We start from the raw sequence: 16,650 nt of genomic DNA, 5'->3' as shown, positions 1-16,650 counted from the left end.
TGGACATGACAGCCAAGGGCTGAAAGTCAAGTAGGGGTGACTTAGACTAAATAATAATTAATATCAATTGAGGCAACATTAAAACATTTTGGCAACACATCCCTTTGCACTTTCATTACTTGGTATCCTGAATTTGACAGGAAAGCAACATGCAAATGTATTCATTTCAAGTTTACTATCAACAGAATGGTTGAATCTCAATGGAATGGTTGTATCTCCCCCAAACACATATACTGGAATACTAACCTCCAGTGTGATGGTATTTGGAGGTGGAGCCTTTGGGAGGTCATTTAAGTCATGAAGGTGGAGTCCTCATGAGTGGGGTTAGTGCCCTTATAAAACAGACCCTGAGAGATCCCTAGCATTCTTTCCCCCATGGGAAGACAAGGCAAGAAGCCAGCAGGTTGCAACCTGGAAGAGGGTTCTTACCATAATCCAAACATGCCAGCACTCACATTTCACAATCCCAACCTCCAGAGCTGTGAGAAATAAATTTTTATTCCTTATACATCACCCAGTCTATGGTACTTTGTTGCAACAGCCCAAACTGACTAAGACATATTATGATTAATTTATACTATATAATAGAAGGCAGGCATTTGGAGTCTTGTAGATAACTATTCATGCCCAGGCAGGGATATGGAAATATTTTTTATCAGAATTGAAAACTTACATCTTGAAGCTGACCATTTTTGAAGGCTTACAATTATTAAAAATTTCCTCATGAAATTAAAAAAAAATTCTTAGTACTTAATAGATTACACATCAACATTCAAAACTAATTTCATTTGTACTTATGAGTAAACATTAATGTAGAAAATATCTTTTGTTAAAATTTCTTCCATTTCTTCTTATGAGAACTGAAATTATGTTATAATAGACTTCTTTTAAAGTCTATGAAAATAAGAAGTACTATAAATTTAACTTTACTATAATAAAAAGCCTTACATTTTCTGGTTTCCAGAATATATAACCATACATTATGTTCATCCTTGAATATCTTGAAGCATACATACTAGGAAGTTTAGCATGAAAGAAACAGGCCCTCAAGCAGGTGGATAACATAATTTTCATTGTCCTAATGTATACCAGAGTCTAAATTGCATCTTGCCTTCATTTGAAACCCAACCATTCAGTTTATGGTAAACTGACTTGATGGGAAGTTTATCTTAAGACTTATGTAATCTTTGCCCCTTGTGTATTGTGATATTTGGGGGAATATATTTTCTGGGGATAACATATGGTGGAGCAATCTTTCAGGTTACCACTTGTGACCCAGAGTTTGCTTTATGGGGGAAAAATATGCTTCCAATTAAAATTGTCATATAGGGACACTATTCTTTATGAATTCAGAGTGAAGAATAGCTAAGGACTCTGGTCCGTGTTTGACAGCTGGTGCAAAGCACCTTGAATCAATAAAACTGTTATTAATTCCATCCTAAGTACTTGCTATTTGTTCACCTTGACATGATTCTACAAAGAACTGCAGATTTGAAAACCTCTAATACAGGTTATTGTCCAGAATAAGGCCAGTATTCCTGAAAAAGGCCAACATACAGACAAAAATATTATAACATCATATAAATAAAGAAATTCACAACAACAGTTTGTGGTCACTGTTTTAGGTACTTTGAGGGTCACAAAGAAATTTAAAGACATACTTTATTTCCCTAAATGATACTTCTAGAAAACAAGACATAAAACTTTAACTTAAAGCTATGCAGACCAGGGCTTATAGATGTTCTTATCAAATACATAAATTCACTTTGTGTCAAATGATTCAACCATTCTTTAAAGATCTCCTAGGTTGAACCCTGCATAATGCTAAGTCTACTAAACATTCTTCAGAGTCAAGTAAAATCTAATTATGGAATAATTTATCCTTTTTTTTTTCCTTACTGTTCCCAAAGCATAGTCTTTCAAGTTCTTCCATATTTAGTTTATCATCCAGTGCAAAGCAGGACAACACAAAGCCGTGTTAATTATTCATCATTTCACCTTCATGACACATCTCTAGTTTGTTATTATACCCTATTTGTTTTCTGAAACATATTTTACAATTTTACCCTCCGATTCATGACTGAGTATCCAGATCCAAAGAGAGCATAATTTTCTCTTGTGTTACTAGAGCATCTCCAGGAAAAAATCAACTTGACAGGCAATAATGGGGGAGGAGTTGACCATTCATTCCCTTCCTCCCATTACAGGAATATCAAGGTAACTTAAAAAAATTTAAAAGATATGGTTCTCACTCCAAATGCTCCTTAACAGACAGTCAATAGGAGGAAAGATACATCCGTCTCTTTTTTATATTTATTTAGACCTAAGGAACTGAGTGCGGTTTGAGAAACATTTACTGGAATAATGACATATCACATGGCAAAATTAATTCCTCTTAAGTAATTTAGCCCTTTTTAAATGTCTGCCTTATTTTACCAAACAAATACATAGATGCAAAGATTGATTGCTATGTCTTATTCATGAGCACCTGGGTGTGGAAGAAGTTTGAGCCTCTAAACATAACTCCCAAGTATCTGCCCATCTGAATTTCTGCATATTATAATTTCTGAGCTCTTTATCAACCAGCTGCGTCCACACACCCACATTCCCCCATTTTCCCCTGTGCTTCTGCCATATTATTTGAGTTTCCCAGATGCATCCTTCCTTCCAAAGGGTCTTTACACATAGTGTTCCCTTCAACATGAGATGGTCTTTTCCCCCCTCTTCTACTATTTAGCAACTTAATTCTTTTTTCAGGTCTCATCTCTTGAATCATGTCCTACAGATGGAAATATTTGACAAGGTCATACCTTCTACCATACACATTTAAAGATTAGTTTCTCCTTCATGGCACTTATTACACATGTAATTGACACTTGATGATACTTTCTATGATCCCTGCCATCAGACAGTTCCATAAGGGACCACTGGTCATTTTGCTCATTATTATATCCCAGGCTCCTCTTTGGCCTGGCTGATATAGACAGTTGCTTTCCTGGGATCCAGTCTCATGCATGTCCATACAGAGAATTATGATTTTGTTTGGGGTGGAAATATACTCAAGTAAAATGCTTGAATTCCCTGACTTTAGCAGCTAAGCACAGTGATGTGGCACAGTTCTGGCCAATGTCAATGAGTAAGTTACAATTTTACTGAGAAAAAGAGACAGATGCTCCAAGTCTTTTATTGTCTGTCCTTCTGGCCTTGAATATGAATATAAAGACTGGAGCTACAGAAGCCATATTGGGACCATGAGGAAACCAGCAAAAAAATGAAAAATAATCTGCTTTCACTGTGGTGAAGCAGGAAGATAGCATTACAGGGTGTAATGCTATCTACTCACATAGATGGGATGGGCCTCCACCAAAACGAGTTCAGATGTGGAGACTGATGATGCCAAACACACCAAGAGGGTATGAAGAGATGTATTTCTCACATAGGGATTCTTTCTGAGAAGATCATGGAAGATATTCAAGCAGGTCTGAAAATGGCTTCTGGAAGGAAGGGGTGAATGGCCCTGGGCTTTACTGTGCTGGGGAGTAGAGCCAAGGGGCGGGGTGGTTCCTGCACAGTTTGAAATTACCTGCTGGTGATGGCATGGTTTGAACTTCCCCTCCAGCACCAATGGACAGAGCACCAGGGCTTTCTTAAGAGCTTGACCAGATCCAGCACAGAAGGATAATAGGGTATGGGGGTACTTAAATGCTATCAGTGGTCATGTGTAAAAAATGGAGTCAGACATTTTATTATTTAAGGCATTAGAAAAATAACTGCAACCATGTACCTCTGTATTCTCATTAGTCACAGACATATACAATCCTAATTGTACAGTAGGTGCTCAATAAATACTTATTATTTTTTTATTGAGGTATAATTGACATTTTAGTTTCAGTTGTACAACACAATGATTTAATATTTGTGTATATTACAAAATAGTCATCACAATAAATCTAGCTAACATCCATCACTATACATAATTACATTTTTTTTCTTGTGATAAGGACTTTTAAGATCTACTCTCAACAATTTTCAAATATGCAATACAGTATTATTAACTACTGTCACCATTCTGTACATTACATCCCTATGACTTACTTATTTTATAACTGGAAGTTTGTGGCTTTTGACCCCCTTTTACCCATTCTGCCCACTCCCCATTCCCTGTCTCTGGCAACCATCAACCTGTTCTGTGTACTTATGAGCTTAATAATACTATATTATATACTTGAAAGTTGCTAAGAGAGTAGACTGTAAATGTTTTCATCACAAAATAGTAATGGTAGTTATGTGACATGGTGGAGGTATTAATTAACACCATGGTGGTGATCATTTTGTAATATATCAGTGCATCAGGTCACCTCATTGTACATCTTAAACTTACACAATGTTACATGTCAATTATATCTCAATAAAGTTGGGCAGAAAGAAAGCAAGCTACCAAAGATAGGTGACTACAAACAGAAATGCACCCAGGGCTAAACTTACAAAACCATGACTGAGGTTTTAAGTCCCATCCACCAATTTCATAGAAAAGGTTTTATTGAAATTCACTAGGTGGCTGCCATGTATATGTCAGTTATTCTTACAAAGTTACCAGAAGAAATTGGACTTTTATATTTTAAGCAAATGAATTTTACAAAGAAAACTACTGGGGTTCTTGTTGGAAGGTTTTTAGACAAAGTGAAGGAGTCATTTTCCAATGTTGTCTTATAGTGAGAAGATAGGAAGTTTTTATGGGGGAGGCATATATTGTTTTTAGCAAAAATAAATCTAAAAATGGAAACATTTCCAAATAAACTATTTTCAGAAGGAAAGAAGGAAGGAAGTAACAAAGAATAAAGAAGAGCCAGACACTGGTATTCCAATTTCATTGCTTCCCCTCTACTTTGGAACATACACACATTCAGAATATGAATTTTATCAGCTGACTCCCAGATGATCCAGTTACATCTAGATGAAGCTCTTGGGGGAAAAAAGAAAAGCAGGTGGTGCTTCTCAGAAAGCTTCCAGAATATCTGCCCAACAATCCAATATATTAGCATCCATGTACAGATAGAGAGGGGCCACCGTGAAACTATCTGATTGAGAGACAGCTCTTCAAGATTCAGACGACTCAGGATAATGGTGTGGTTAGCCGTGACATGTTGTTGGTCTACTTTACCAATGATCTTAAAGAACTAGCTGTAGAAAGGAAAGTTCAGATGAAACAGTTACCAGAAGTTGTGAGATATTACCATTTGATTCCTAGAAGGGTATAAGCCCTTCCCTAAGCCACATAAGCTTGGTACTATGGCTCAGGTCAGAGACTGGATGGCTCCCATGGAACCAAACAATAGTCTTTTTCAGCAAAGCTCACGACTTCATGATCAAAACATGTAGAATGATATTCTGTAGAATAAGGAGAAAAGAGAAGTCTGTCTAACCTGATAGCCCACCAAGGAAACACTGGCAGCTCCAAGGTGGCAATAGACACCAATCCAATCATGCAACCATCAAAAGAGTAGGAATAAATTCCTAATGTTTGTGAAATTTCTGTCTTTAGGTGATTCAGGATATGGAGACTAAGGCTGTTATGATGTTCTTTAGACAGAGTTACTCAGCAAAGGTCTCATAGTAGTTCCTACAGTAACTACAGTCCCATGAAATACAGAAAAGTCAGCTCAGAAGGCATAGTTCAATGATGCAGTGTAAGAAGTGAAGCATGGAAATTTGGTGCCAATTTAAGATTACATGGTTCTGGGGTTTAATGGTGAGCTGTCTCTTTTAGGATCGTGGCAGACCTTTTAAGACAATGCACCCTTTTCATGGAACAGAATACAGGATGATCTTTTATGAGAGCCTCCATGAGGGTTAAACCACTCATAAGGGAGGAGGAGTTCCATTCCAGGGCAGCACCCTAGAAAGGGGCAATAAAAATGATGATAGTTAACATTTATTGACCACTTATGGGCACTTTGCCAAACACTTGTAAGCATTATTTCATGAAATCTTTCCAACAGCTGTGTAAATAAGTGCCATTATTATCCAAGTTTTATATGTAAAGGAAGTGAAGTTTGAAGTGAGGTTTAAAGGGATTGGTAAATCGACTGAGGTTGCACAGCAGTTAAGTAATAGATCAGATGATGCCAAAGACAACTCAGGACAGATGGATGGGCAGTAAGTCCAGTACACATCCTCTCTTCTGGGGCTGAGCATTTGGGTCAGTGTCTCCTTCTCACAACTGATGTGTATATTTTTATTTGCTGTTATAATAAGCTTGAGGGACACCACGTATAGAAAATTGGTGAAATCTGTCTCCAATCCAAGCATCCTGGAGAAATCCTGATGATGAGCCTATTCAATTGGATCTTTCCAGGAAACAGAGTCAAGGGGAGGAAGGTGGCAGGGGATGTGACATCTGTGTCACATACTCCCCTTCTTCTCCTAACCACCATGTAATAGATAGCTATTACACCAGGCCCTAAGGAAGTAAGAATGTTAAACACAGCAAAGACCCTGCCCTCTTAGAGCATGTATTCTCTTGGGGAAAGAAAAAAAATAAACAACTAAATAAACAAGTAAAGAGTTAAATAAACAAGTAAAGAGTTAAATGAAACAAGTTGATGTGAGAGAAAGTAACTAAAGCCTTACTTTAGTTGGAGTTGTCTGGGAAGACTCACTAAGGAGGTGGTATTTATGCTGTCAGGACCTGAGTGACCAGAAATCACAGCCAGGGAAGGAGCATGACCCACGACTGGAAGAGAGAATAACCAGGTAAGGACCTGCAATGGGTCCCAGGCTGGCTTGTTCCAGGAGCAGAGAAAAGACAACAGGCTAGGACACAACACACAAGGGGAAGTGCCACAAGGTACTTGGAATACATGGAGCTTCCAATACCTGTTAAATACCGGAGAGGAGGTGTCAAACTGGCAAGTGCTTCTCAAACTTTAATAAACATGAGTCCTGCAAGGATCTTGTTAAAAATGCAGATGGTGATGCAGTCAGTCTGGAGTGGAGCCCCAGATTCTGCTTTTCCCAAAAGCTCCCAGGTGATGACAACCCTTCTGGTCACAGAATACATTTGGATGAGGGGGCAGGGTGTAGGCAATTTTGCATTTGTGAGTCTCTAGTTAAACACAATGGAGAGAGGAAGGAGACCAAACAATGAAAGAGGTGGTAGGACCTGGGACCAAGGATGTAGTATGGCCCAGGAGAGAGCAGGGTCACAGAAATCAAGAAGTGCTTCAAGTAGGGGGAAATGTGTGGAACACAGAGGTGTAAAGGTAGCATGAGGACCAGGAAGTGGACTTAGATTTAGCACATAACAGCCCCTGGAAAACTGTTATAGAGTAAGTTCACTTCCTTTTTTTTTTAAATTGAGGTATAGTTGATTTACAATATTGTTAGTTTCTGGCGTACAGCAAAGTGATTCAGTCATACATATATATGTATATATCCATATTCTTTTTGTTCTATTCTTTCCCATTATAGGTTATTGTAAGACATTGAATATAGTTCCCTGTGCTATACCATGGATCTTTGTTGCTTGTTTATTTTACATATGGTAGTGTACATCTGTTAATCCCAAATTCCTAATTTATCTCCCCTCCCCCCACCTTTCCCCTTTGGTAACCATAAGTTTGTTTTCTATGTTTGTGAGTCTGTTTCTATTTTTGTAAATAAGTTCATCTGTACTATTTTTTTAGAGTACATTAACCTCTAATACTGCTCTGGGTGGGTTTCACACGTTACCATTCTTCTCAAGCCCTCACTCCACCCCCAGTTGTAATGCTCGCAGATCTCACTTCCTACCTTCCTGAAAAATATAGAGACCAATTATCAAGATGGACTACTTTACCCTTGAAACCTACTCCTCTCACGTTTGAAACTTTTTTCTATTTCCATCCATTCCTCCAGTTTCAGAGAACTTGGATACAGCTCCTTCCTGAGAGGTGTGAGCTCTTCTGCCTTCAATTCTCCCACCCTGCCTCACCAGGAAATGTGCTCCTACAGGGTCCTCTTTCCCCACCACTGCACGGATCCACTCAAGGTCACCCATAACCTTGGCTTGTGTATCCTAATGGTCTATTCCGCACGTAAGTGGTTAAGGGAGGGGCACATGATGATGTTCTGCCCAGTGAAACAGGAGAGGAAGTTTGGGATGGGGTGGGGAAAATGCTCTTCATTGATTAAAAACAGGCATTCCAGAAGAAAAAGCCTTCAGCAGAGGCTGAGCCCTGTGGGAAGGGTGAAGCCCAGAAGTGCTACAACCATCTTGCAACTCCCAGGTGCAGGAGCCCAAAGGTGCCAACAGGGAAATGGGCAGAAACTCTTATCTTGTAACATAAATGAGTCACGAAGCTAAATGATGGTGGAAAAGCAATATTTCTGAGATATCTGAGAAAACTGTTGCTGCTTAAGCCCATGGAGTTGAGGTTTTCTATTGCCTGCAGTTTAAAGCAGCCTAACTGATGCTTCTACCAGAACAGGAGATGCCTTCAACTGGAGCTGCTCACAGGCAGGACATAAATACAGTTTCTCAGCCCTCTCTTTCTCTTCCTCCCTCTCTCCCCACCGTCTCCTCCTCCTTCCATCCTGCATCCCTCCTCCCTGCCTTCCTCCCTAGCCCACCCATTCCTCCCGAGCTCTATACCTCCAAAACTATTCTTTTTTAAGTTTTAGACCTGCCCCACATAAGCATAAAACTTCTATCTTCTCGTCCACAAAAGCACTTTGCAAATGATCATGGGTATTCACAGCAATTCTTCACGTGCCTATTTAATACAGATTTCTGGAGGGTTCCCAGGCCTTATTTTATCTCTCCTTTACTGCTATGATAGGGATATTGGTGGCTTACGTATTCAATGCTAAGTAACCTGTCACTTTCATGTCTGGAGTTCATGCACATAAATAGAAATGAATAGCCATATAAGTGTAGCTAAAAGTGTATTTATTAAATGTTATAGTGATCAGAATAGATAGCATAAAAGGGCATTCTGAATTTTCTCAGCAAGTCATAGGCAGTTTCCGTTTCTTTGCTTTATGAATTTCATGAATCCAGAATTTAGAAAATTTCTACGTTTTACAGTAGTCTTAAAGGGCAGATGCCATAAAAGTTTACTTCTATATGTATTTCATAATTTCTTTGCCATTCCTAAGCTTTCACCCAGGGCAAACCCTGGTGTGGGTTTATGTGTGGGTGGGTTGTTTGGGTAGGTCCTACAACAATTCCAAAGTTTCTGGTTAGTGGAAACATAGCTTTGAGGGGATTCTGCCTATGGACTTCAGGCAGATTTATTGATTATGTGATTTTTTCCCCCCAAACCAGAAAAGAAGCTCTCTTTAAGTTAGCAGAAGGGTTTAGATGGTTTGGGTGGAGAAAGGATAACAGATACTTAAAACACAAACGTTTCCTGTGGTGCATGTGATTAGGAATCTTCCAGGTGTTCTGGGATACGAACTGGTAGACTGATGTGTGTGCCATGTAAGTGTGTGCTAGGCTGCACCTGGGGTTCTCACAACTTGCTCTGCCTTTTGGAGAGTCCGTGGTTTTTATTTCTAAACAACAAAATTTGGTCCTTCACTGTTTCTATAAGCAGTTTGCATCAACTGATGCTTTGCCGAACATCTCAAAACTAAGAATTCCACAGTTGCATAAGAGAGAGGAAAAGTCAGTCTCCTCAGAAGATGGGTAGGTACCCTGCTGTGCACACTAGGGCACGTGTCCCACCCCTGCCCCCGGGTACAGTGTCATGTTCTTCCTGAAAAGAGATGATGTAACAGATCCACAAAGAGCTGCAATTTTGCTTGCTCTCTGCACTGACCCTGCCCCAGCACTAACCCAAATGCAAAGAGTCATTCAGTTCTGGTGACAAGCTCCTGCTCTGTCACCCGTCATGACCTGAGCATTAGCCTTCTCCATAGGAACTTAGTTTTGGTCAATTTCCAATACGCTTCGCTTGTGATCCTTTTCTTATGATTGTGTATCTTTAAAGTTAACGTAGTTATAATCAGTACTTCTCTTATTTTCTTGAATTTCTTTTCACTTCTGTGGTTTTGATGAATATTTAATAGAAAGCCCACAATGCTCACTTTCATATTTCAAATTCTATTCAAATTTATTCAAAGATAAGATCACCCACTATCGTTGGAGAAGTCTACATAAATAATAAAACTGACGATTCAGATCCACATGGAATAATACTGTCCCCATACGATCTGCATAGGTTACAGAAATGTTTCTTTCTTAACATAGCCGTCCTGTGCCTCTTCTCAACTTTGATATATTAATGTTTGCTATTTCTGGCAATGCTATTGCAAAAGATATAATTTCAGCCACTTCAACATTAAAAGTAACCATAAAAAGTCAACCCCAAACAGATGTGATTTAATCAAACTGAATCACTGGAAAAGTTGTTTTTTTTCATGAATTTTAATAACTGCCTTAATATTCTTAGGACCACAGTGACATTTCTTGGACAATTTGGGAGTGAGCTGAAAATGATAAAAGTACATGTATCACTCTATTCTCATCACTGCAACTTAGACATTGGGATGAAAGTTGTACCTCTTGTTTCTCAAAAGCCGAGTAACATGTTCCTGGTTTTCACTACAGCTCATGAGGGGGAAAGCAAGGTAAACTGGATGCATGTGACAAACACGGAAGGTAATATGTTTCCAGGGTGTGGCATCTTGTCACTGACCACAGCCTCTTGGAACAAGATAAAGCCACTGAAATAATTAACAGATGTTAGCATACTTGAAATATAAAAGTTCTATCGCTAAAAATTATGTAGGGTCAGATGGAGATTTGGCACTTTGTCCATAATTTAACTGACTTGGCAAATGGGACGTTGAGATCCAGAGGCACATAACGTATAATATGGAGGCCACACACTTTGCACACCATGCAGGAGCTCATAAACTACTGATGATATGTACGCTGTGCTAAGCCAGCTTGATTAAGTATTAACACAGTTTTTGATACTTAGGGAAATCTGAAGCCAATTTTCACGTCGACTAAATTAAAAAGTTATTTCTATAAGAGCAAAAGAGTAGACTTTTCTCCAAGTTCAAAGCATGTCCACAAATTTTATTATTTAGCTTCGGCTTGCAATTCAGCTGATGACTGGTGTATCTTCCCATCAATTTCATAATCTATCCAGCCTACTCTTTTTCAAAGTATCTCTTTTTTTCCCCCACTCTTGTCTATTATTTCACATTTCAGAACAAGTTGGCAGTAATGATTTTCAGATGAGTATCTGTAGCTGAAATGGAGCTTCTCAGCCTTAACTCACAAATACATTCAAGTCAAGCGTTGAATGAGGCTTGTGCTACTTTAGAGTTTGTAGTTTTATTCACAGCTTTGCAGATGAAGTCGCCAGCTTCCATCACTTTGTAAAGATTCACACCCTGGTGAGACAAAGATGACAGTGATACCAGGTGGGAAGGGAGGTTAAGGAGAAAGAAGACAATACGGATTCCTTTTAATTGTATTAGTAGTTACTTAACCATTTAAAATTACTAAACAAAATGCTGTTCATTATTGATGGGGGGTGGCCACATTTATCTCCGTGAATTATGTAGATTTAGATTTTTCTGCTTTATTAAAACGTATCTTGAATCTGACCCTATAAAACCATAGGCTAGTCACACCTGAATAACTCAGTGTAATTCATGCTGATACCTAAACTCTACAAAGGACAACAGTGGAACCAGAAAGATTCTACAAAATATCAGTGAAGGGCAATTAAAATGATAATCGTTTGGAGGAGTTCAAAGATAAGGACTTGGTTGGGGGGGACTCCTCTTAGTATATAAAGAAACAAACCTGATAAAGCTGTAAGAAATATGGGACAGATGAATGTATAATTTTTAATCATGTTTAGAAACACTCTTACTGGCATGAAATTGAAGGAGGTAGTCCAATAAAATGAAGTAGTATTTAGTACACATCTGGAACTTGTTTGCCTGAGAGCTTGTACTGTTTGAAAGCATAAGTAGGATCAACAAAGGCTTTGGTAAATCCATGGATGACAGATCGACAGTTGGGTATGAAGGCCAAGTTCAAGGCAGGCTCGTCATCTTGGGCTTGGTGGAGCCAAATATCACCATCGAGGTTTCCACCCTGCACCTGTGCTGTCACTGGGGGGGAGGAGGGTGGAACGGGGGCACAGTGTTAGGTGGATAAACCAGAGATTTGCCCATGTAGTATTTCATAAGCTCCTATGCCCACCGTCTACACAGACTAGAAACAACAGGGACTTAAAATCAAACAGACTCAGGCTCCCTTGCTATTAAGGAGTAGTTTTTAAAATTTATGTAAGTTTGTCGTTTTCTTAAAACAGACAAGTATAAATACTCATAGGGGCTTTTCATACAAGTGATCAAAAAGAGGTCATCATTTTAATATAGGTAGTCATTTCTCTCTAGAAACTTTTAGGGCACTGTTTTCTTTGTAGTTTACTTCTGTTTAAAAATCATCAAAAATATTTTGTAAAATGACAGGTAAGTAATTTTCACTGTTTCTTTTTATTATGAAGTTGTTTTTAGGATGTTAACATGTGCTTTGGTTTTGTCATGGTAATGGTTTTGGGTGGAGTATCTGTTAGGCAGATTTTGGTTTTACATCCGTAATCTAGTAATATGTAAATTTTGTAAATAATAAGCTACATGTGTGTCTTTCATTTCTGAATAACATCTAACAAAAGATAACAAGATTTTAGTCACCAGCATTCTTCTTTGCTTTCCAGTAATTCCATTTATAGTAATTATGCAGTGGGATTGGTTGGTATCATACTAAAGGATTCTGTTTTGGCCTTCCTCTACCGTTTTATTTAATGAACAGATACCTTTATGAAATAATGTTGCATTTATTCTTGAATCTTGTAGCACTTAAACCAGGTGCTTAAATATGTCTCATGTACTATGATCCATTTTGGGGTTTCAAGAACTTCTCACAGAATATGGTTTCTGTCTTGAGGGTACCTGTGGTCAAGCAGGCAATATGGAGCCCTAAACAGGAAATCCAGTATTTCCACTAAAGTCACTGAGAGAGAGAGATGCTCGGATGATTGTGAGGGCAGAGTTGCAGGGTAGTCAACCCACTGAGGAAAAGGGTATGGAAACAAGTGGAGAGGAGTGTGTCAGGGAAGGGTGCCAGGGAGGTAAATCCTGACCTGAGGCTTGTACGGACAGTATGAGTCCTTGAGAAGAAGTAAGAGGAATGAGGTACTGTCAGCAGAGAAGAGTACGAGACATCTGAAAAATACCATGGGATACATGGAAAGTAATGGGCAGAGGTGACTGGAAAAGTTATAAAAGGTGTAGAACACAGCCTTGCTTTTCAGAAAATGGGAATCCACTGATGAGTACCCAAGTAGGAGCAAGGCATATTCATATTTGTATTTTAGATAAAATCTTTTATGGTAGCATGGAGGATGAAGTTAAAGGCAGTCTGAAACCAGCAGACCAGTGTGGAGGATGAATATCCAGGAAAGAGATAAGAACTTGTGCTGATGTAGCTACAGCAAGGATAGTAAGGAAGGAACAAACAACCAGAATATTTTAGAAGTTGAAGCAGTAGCTCTTGGTAGTTGACTAGGAATGGGAGACATAGTGATACAGGTTGTACAGAGAATCTTGGCTTGTTGGCTGATATCCAGTGTAACAACTGTCCTTGAACTGTGAAATTCTTAGGAATGGAAACACGGCTTATTTGTGTTTGGACCCACATGGCCTGACACATATGAAGCACAGTTCATATGTTAACTCAGCTGAGTTCAACCAAGTCACTTAAATGTTCAAGAAAGGATTTCTATGAATTGGGAGTTTAGGATCAGCAGATGCAAACTATTATATAACGGACAGATAAAACAACAAGGCCCTACTGTATAGCATAGGGAAATGTATTCAATATCCTGTGATAAACCATAATGGAAAAGAATATTAAAAAGAATATATAGGGCTTCCCTGGTGGTGCAGTGGTTGAGAGAATGCCTACCAATGCAGGGGACACGGGTTTGTGCCCCGGTCCGGAAAGATCCCACATGCCTCGGAGCAGCTGGGCCTGTGAGCCATGGCCGCTGAGCCTGCACATCCGGAGCCTGTGCTCCACAACGGGAGAGGCCACAACAGTGAGAAGCCCATGTAACGCAAAAAGAAAAAATAAATAAAATAAAAAAATTTTTTTAAATAAAAAATAAAAAGAATATATATATATATAACTGAATCACTTTGCTTTACAGTAGAAATTAACACAACATTGCAGGTCAACTATATTTCAATAAAATAAATTTTAAGAAAAGAAAGGATTTCTACTTCTGTCACGGTCATACATTTCTAATGGAAATGACAAAAACAATCAGGCTACTTTGTAATAGCCATTTCTAACCAGAGAAGAGAGGCTTCTGGTGTTTAGTGCCAAGTGCTATCAGTCTTTCACTGAACATTATTGAGGGTCTCTAGGCAACAGGCACCTGTGAATCAGCTGTCATACTATATTTCTACCTGCAGGGGGACCTAGACACAGAAAGAAGATTGTTCTTCAACCTTGTGGTAGGTTCAGCGGAAGACACAGAGGTAGCCTGGAAACACGGAGGAGAGGAACCCAGCAGTGTGGGCCTGGGAAATCAGCAGGGAGATGCTAGAAGGTGCATTTTTGAGGATGGTGGTGCCTCGCTTTCCAGGTGAAATCGAGTATGGGCAGTAAGGCTATTCCAAGGGGTGGTGAAAGCAAGAGCAAGGGGCGGAGGTGAGAAACCGAATGCCACAGGGAAGGAGACTGCAGACAAGTTGGCTGCTGCAGGAGCATCGCTCAGTAGAATGAGGGAAGAGGAGAGAGAGGAGAGATGGAGAGGACAATTCCATTCTGTAATCCAGGTGATGCTTTACATCTCAGAAAACGTTTTGAACTTCTGATAATCTGTGAACAGTTTTTTGCCTTTTATATTTTATCCTTAAAAAAAAGAAAATCTGCCTTAGAGACTGGTAGGCCATTTTAACAACATGTGGCAAAACAAGGTACTAATTTTGGTGGGTTATTATAGAGCATGTGACTTTTTCAGGTAGCACTTGTAAAGAGAGTATTCTTGCTCACATGCTAAGTATTATTAAGCTCTGGTCCTCCACTGGCCATTTTAAAAATGCCCTGGGCTCTCTTCCAGAAGCCCTACTTGTCACCATGAGAAAATCAAGATCTTAGTTTTCCTCCAAGGAAAACAAAACAGCAAAAACAATAATCATAGTAGCAAAGACAGGCTCAAATTCACAAAGTGTGTGAAATCAAACTGGATACTAGATGAAAAAGGACTTTGGAGATCATGAAGCCCCATAAAAATGCAAAATGGTAGCATTATTGGTGATCTAACTGTAGCAATAAGTTACTTTATAAAACCCACCCCAAGAATTTTTTCTTGTATTTTCCCACTATGCATTTTAGCAAAGAGCAAAAGTGTAGTAAAACTTGACCTCAAAGTTGCTTCCCAAATCCAAGAAGCATTCCAATTTGAATCTGCAAGGAATGTATGAATATTAAAATATGCTAAGTTAACTTACTGTCTTGACCCCCAGGCCATTAAGCATGTAGATCAAATCCTCAGTGGCTACGTTCCCAGAAGCACCTTTTGCATAAGGGCAACCACCTAATCCGGATACTGCAGAATCCACCACATTAATCCCCATCTGGAAAACAAACCCAAACACCCAAGGTTTGTCTCTTTATGAAATGTAAGTTGTTGCATTTCTATTTAACCTGTTCCAAAGAGCAAATAGGGAAAATCTGAACCATGATTCCAATCTATTCACTTACCCACCTACTGCTAGAACAGTCCCCGAGGTGCTAATTTCTTTTCTGACTAATCTCATCTTTTAGGCTAACAGACACTCTGCTAAGGATCTCGGGAATGAGAATAATCTTAGATCAAAATTGAAATGGTGTTTTCATTGATAACAGAACAAATGTAGGGGATGAAGACTGAAGTAAGATAAATACACACATGGGGTGTATTTTCCAAGCTAATTTTGAGCTTTAGTCTAAAAACTTTATATAACCAACAGGAAAGATTTCCAACATCTTGACTGAAAATCAAGATGCCTTCGAAAACAGACGGGGGGTGGGGGTGGGGGGTGGAGAGCTGTCCTTATGTCTGAACTTGTATTTTGTGAGCTCAACGTATTCACTCAATTCACCCAATCTTTACTGAGACATTACTTTATTTTGTGCACAAAACCCTGCTGTTTTGGGAGAAGTGAAGGGACACTTACTGGGTCCTCACTAAGTGCTGGATATTATTATTAATACCTTATGATACTAACTCACAACTTCCACAAAAACCCAGGAGGTAGATACTCTTCCATCATCCCCAAATCACAGATGAAGAAACTCAAGTACAGAGGGATCACACATTTTGCCCAAGGTCACCCGTGTCTCCAGAGAATTCACATTCTGTTGTGATTTGTGGCCTCTGGAAACATGCAAGTTGGTTCATGTTATGAGTCTGGGGATATCCAAGGTGGAGATCTCTGTGGACTGGAAAAGTTGTGAAAGACATGAGCACAAAAGGGTCTGAAAGGGACCCTGGGGATCAGATTTGAATAGCATAAGAAGAGAGGCAAGCAGAGCAGCCCTCTGTGGAAAGGGACAATTGGGAAATCAGAAGCCACTAAGAGGCT

General features: G+C 39.2%; 1 protein-coding gene across 6 annotated transcripts in view; it reads right to left on the bottom strand.

Moving 5' to 3' along the window:
* Positions 1-11,289: 11,289 nt before the first annotated feature.
* Positions 11,290-16,650, bottom strand: part of HMGCLL1 (3-hydroxy-3-methylglutaryl-CoA lyase like 1) — a gene marked incomplete at both ends in the record, with an annotated part of 135,467 nt that continues 130,106 nt past the window's right edge. For 4 of the 6 annotated variants that reach the window (XM_081246481.1, XM_081246482.1, XM_081246485.1 and 1 more), the window contains 2 exons: positions 11,290-11,391; positions 15,535-15,660. In XM_081246481.1, coding sequence (XP_081102607.1) covers positions 11,290-11,391; positions 15,535-15,660 — 228 coding nt within the window. The remainder of the gene's footprint in view (positions 11,392-15,534; positions 15,661-16,650) is intronic. The other 2 variants (XM_081246483.1, XM_081246486.1) reach the window with 1 other exon arrangement.

Source organism: Mesoplodon bidens, assembly GCF_964165515.1.
Source record: "Mesoplodon bidens genome assembly, chromosome: 10".
NCBI lineage: Eukaryota > Metazoa > Chordata > Mammalia > Artiodactyla > Ziphiidae > Mesoplodon > Mesoplodon bidens.
The sequence above is the reverse complement of the archived record's forward strand: the minus strand, read 5'-3'. Positions and strand labels throughout refer to the sequence as shown.